Source organism: Beta vulgaris, chromosome 5, assembly GCF_026745355.1.
Source record: "Beta vulgaris subsp. vulgaris cultivar EL10 chromosome 5, EL10.2, whole genome shotgun sequence".
Classification (NCBI taxonomy): domain Eukaryota; kingdom Viridiplantae; phylum Streptophyta; class Magnoliopsida; order Caryophyllales; family Amaranthaceae; genus Beta; species Beta vulgaris.
The window spans coordinates 48,736,898-48,741,999 of NC_079206.1; the positions used below are offsets into that span (position 1 = coordinate 48,736,898).

At 31.6% G+C, this 5,102-nt stretch overlaps 1 protein-coding gene across 1 annotated transcript; it reads right to left on the reverse strand.

Annotated features, from left to right (window-relative positions):
- Positions 1-244: 244 nt before the first annotated feature.
- Positions 245-4,773, reverse strand: LOC104893854 (bidirectional sugar transporter N3). The gene is made up of 6 exons (XM_010679986.4): positions 4,459-4,773; positions 3,599-3,635; positions 3,172-3,382; positions 1,723-1,884; positions 1,477-1,596; positions 245-973 (listed from the first exon to the last, which is right to left on the reverse strand). Exons 1-6 carry the CDS (start codon positions 4,502-4,504, stop codon positions 575-577), a joined length of 975 nt encoding a protein of 324 aa, XP_010678288.1. The 5' UTR covers positions 4,505-4,773; the 3' UTR covers positions 245-574.
- Between the last annotated feature and the right edge of the window lie 329 nt (positions 4,774-5,102).

The window sequence follows — 5,102 nt, forward strand, 5'->3', positions numbered from 1 at the left end:
GAAGAATAAAATTATGAAAGTACGTATCTACGTTTTTTAAGTATTTAAATACTTACAAATAGTATTTAAAAATATTTTTAAAGTAACTATAAGTGATAAAATTACGTATTTAAATGATAAAAAGCTTGCCAATAATTGAAATGCGTATTGAAATTTGAAACTTTTGAAATACTTCAATAGCATACAAAAGGGGAAAAAGGAAATAGAACATCTTAACCAAACATTTGGACAAGCTTTTCGAAAAAGAGCCAAATTAAAACAAAATTCCATTAATTGAGGAAAAAGAGACATACTACAATAATAATTAAAGGAACCTTTGAGGGATTTTCAGAAGATCAGGAACAAACATACAAGAGAAGCGGTGGGATATAATGATATGATCCTCTAATCAAACTCCTGATGCCCTTCATTCATCAGAGTCGACCCCACAAAAGGCCTTCCCAAATTTACATATCTAACCCAAATCTAATTTTTTTTTCCAATGCCCTTATTCTGAAGGGATTGGGCGTTAAGGGGTAAGAACAAAATGGGTAACAAACCCAAAAGCTTAGAAACTAATATCAAATGCCCTACTTCAAACGGCACACTGAACCAATTGAACAGAAGTTGGGCCGGGTGCTGGCCCACCAACAACCTTGTCGACATCCACGTTGCATTTTGATGGGCCTTGTGGCGGCCCATATAAATATTCTTGGTGGTCTTTATTACCCAGTTGCTCATCATCAATATCATCATCTTTGTTTCCAGTAACTACAACCTCAATTTCTGGAGTTTTCTCATGTGGAGGAATATAATCCTCAGATTCTGTTTTGTTAGGACTGGAATTTATTGTATCTATCTCGACTGTTTCTTGCTTCACTGGACTTGCAACTTCTGGTAGCTTCTCTTTTTTAGCTTTTATGTCATATTTCCTGTATATTGAATATAATCCCATTTGTGCCACACCAAACATGAACCCCACAACATTTGGAAGCTGCCATTTTTTTTTTTTGCAAAATATGAACAAATAAGTATGATTAATAATATAGTAATTAAGTAATCTAGTATATATATATATTGATCCATATGAACCACGAAGGCAGTACAAACAAAGAAGGGGAAGGGGGATTCGAATGTGTGCCCTATCGTTCACAGCACCTAGTCTTAATCATTAGGCCAAAACATCCTTGGTAGTAATCAAGTATATATTGATAGAATATGAAAATATTATCTTTAATATTTTTGTATTAGATATACTTTGCATAGTCCGATTGTATTTCGGATATGATTTATTGTAAACCTATATATATTAATGATCAATGAACACACTCCGATTAAGGGAATTGACCCGAAATCTAGCATATATCAATAAGCATATAACGCAAATTAAAACATATGGTTTTGGCCTTTCCCTTGAGAGAAGGGACGCTTAATCTTTATCTCAAAAACATAAATATAATGCAAATTATGGTTTTATATGTATAAAATTGGACTTACTGTGATGTAAAGATCTTTCTGGACAAATCCATACAAAAACCATATAGTAGCGGTTAATGTGAGACTTATGGACAAGTTAATTGGCATGTATTCCACGCTCTTTGTGCTTATTACTGTCCTCTGTAAAAAAAACAAATTGATATTTGATAAGTGAAGTGCTAAAGGTTTAATTCGAGAGTGAAGAGTTAACAAAAATGTTTGTTTGGAGATTTTTTTAGCTTTGGTTAGGTATAATGATTCACTTACCATTACACTCAAAGGTGCAGCAAATACACTAATAGAGAACGCGACGCATATCCATCCGAAAACTTGAAGTCGATTTTCCGCTTTAACTAAGTAATGGCAGAAGAGGACAATTGTACAAAACCCGCAAAAATTCATGAACAAAAGTAGCTTCAGTGTCGATATCTGCAAAAACGAGTAATCACATAAGGTTATGAGGTGAAATTAAGCCGAATGTAGTCCACTGACATACCTAGGAATTTACTCATAGGTATATGAATATGTTAGTAGTTAGATTTGTTAATTTTTTTAAAAAATAAAGCTTTGTCAATATTTTTGTCTTCATAAGTTTGAGTAAGAACTTAGATATGATTGCTAGCTATTTAATCGTTCAATATTTCAATTTAAATAACCACGACTTTAAAAATAAGTTGTTCACTTTAAAAACAATTGTTTAAGTATATAAACGAGGAAAATTTGAGGGAAAATAATAGAGATAAAGATATTATTTTGAAGCTTTGATCTTTGTGGGCTTATGAATTTGTGGTTGCAGAGTAATCTTACTTATAAATTTTATTACTTCTAAATTTTTAGTTGCAGACTAATAGCCATAGGCTCATAGGGAATAGTATATAGTAGAACTGTAGAAGTCTTGAAGATAAATTAAACCTGAGTTAATAATTAAAAGCAAAAAAAAAACTTTGTGGGATTTCGAACTCAAGATCTTTTCATGAATTCATGTATCTTTCTTTTTCTTTCTGCTGCCAGCATGACAAGCCTTACCATATTATTTTGTTTTTATTATTTTCCAGAAATAATGGAGATATAATACCCCTTGTACCCCTGTAGATCCGCTTATAAAATATACCACCGATAATGTTTTTAAAATTGCTAACACTTGTGAATGCCACGTGAATGCAGTATGATAACAATCAAAATGTTTCCCAAATACTAGGTTTTTTAGCGTTTTTTAGAGAGTAAACAATTTATTTGTATAATTATAAGCATTAACAACAACAACAATAACAATAATAAATAAATAGTAACTATAATAATAGAAAAATCTTAACTTTTATTTGAAAAATTGACTAGCCCAGCCACTTTTATTATGTTACTGTGTTGAATATATATTACTTGCAGATGCATGGAATGATAATTTATATATGATAATATATATAATATTTCATTAGAAAAACTGACAAACATAGATCAAAAATCAAATCATGTTAATAGAACTAAAGGTAGTGACTTCAAGTTGAAATATTAAGTTTTGGAAGTGCCGAACAAATAGCATTATGTATGTAATTCAGACTTTCAGTCTTTTCCTTTTCTTAGTTTGAGTACAGTTACTTTATTATCACCTTCGATGATCCATAGTTTAGTCTATATTTATCAAATACACCTCTTTTCTTGGTACAGTAAATAATGGTACGTTGATGTCTTGATGATATGTCAATAACCTATCATACGTACCCTTGCTTGCCTTGGTGCATAGGTAATGTATATGGCAACGTAAATGGTCTCAATAATAACTCCAGCAACATTGATGGTGATTAGAAGGACAGAATTGCCCTTCAACAATGCATAGTAGATCCATAACATGGCACTGAAGATTGCTACGACATAGGGTACTGATTGGAATCCTTCTGTTGATTTTTTCTTGTACACCCGTATAAAAGTTGGCCTGTAATATCGATTGATAAATTTAATCAAATCAACTTTAGCACTATCATTAAAAGTATGATTAGAATATACAGTCTCTACTTAGTGGTGTTATCTTATAATAACAATATAAATTCTAGGATTAACTATATTTCATGCATATGAAAAGGGACAAAGTAAACGTCTAAGTGAAAAGAATTAATGAACAGGAATACTATAATGATAAAATAATACTTACAGTGGTGCAAGAAACACCATGAAAGAGATGACGTTGCCTGCAACATAATAGGATCACACAAGGTGACAAAAATGATTAGTCCTTGTGATCCAAAGCTTAATTGATTGATCAAACTTAAGTAATAATATTATCATGAGGTGGGTTAATAAAGAATGACAATATTTTCAGGTGAATTCTGTTCAATTTAGAAGGAAATTTTATGTAAGAAGAAAAAAATATTAATATACATAGTTTCGGCCATTTATATATACATGAAGATCATTTCAATAACCTTTTAGAATACTTTGTGAATGTTGTTGAATTAAATTTTTGGTACACCTCAATAAAAGATCTATTTGTTATATCAGTTGCTAGGAAAGATATAACAAGATTGTTTGTTTTTAATAGCGGTTTCCTTTTAAAACTATAATATACTACAGGTTACATCAATGAGGATCAGACAACGTAAATTGCCATCTTTGATATAGAAATAGCGCGCCTTCTTACGTTGATAACGCAATAACATGCACTGTTGCCCACTTGCCCTGAAACTTGTAACACCCCAACCAAAAGCATGCATGATTAAGAAAATTAATATGAATGATGGAAGAGAAACATGCACTTGTTACATCTATCCAAGTGTACCAAGAGATAGATAGACCAATGCGAAATGAATAGAAAAAAAGAAGGAACTACACTTTTCACTCTTGTAGAAACGAGATTTTTCGTTACTTTAGGAAAAACTGATTGTTTTTTCTCATCTAAAACTATGGTAATTGAATTAATAAAACGGTTTTCTTTATATGTTTATAAAGATAGAGACACTTATATTGCTTAATGAGCTAAAACTTAATGTTTAAAAAATAAAGGATAGTATATACCTAGTAGGCCAAAGGCAAAAACCCATGGGTGGTGGATGGTAAACATGGCTTGAATATTGGGTAATATGAATTTCTCTCTTTTTTGTATTTGGGGATTTCCTTCTCTCTTTTTTTTTTTAGTTCTCTACTATTAAACTTAGCTCCCTCTCTTGCTTTGTTTTCCAAGGTTTATTGGGGGTGACAGAAACTTGTGTTGAGTCTATCAGAAAGAAACACCTGAAAATTCTAATCTGAGGAAGCAGTAAGAATGGATTGGGGTGTATATATAGGGAGTGAGAGGACCCATCATCAAATTATAAACTTGTGTTTATATTTGAGCTCGTCCGTATATGCGTCTGGCATGCAATGGTGGACGGATGGAATGATAGGATCATTTTTATTATGTTGTCAATATCACCCCCCTCATATCTCAAAGCTTCCATAAATTACAAAATTAACTCCATGATAAGAATTTCAATAATTTGTTTCTAAATAAAGTGGCATAGAGTAAAAGAGTGACAATAGGTGGCAAGGGTGCACCAATTGATATACAATGTCGGCGGAGTACCATTTGTATTCTAAATGAATCTACACTTTATTTAACGTTTTTAAAAGAATTGACACCCTCAACTTTTTGAATAAGTGATCTCGTTATATGTTTTGGA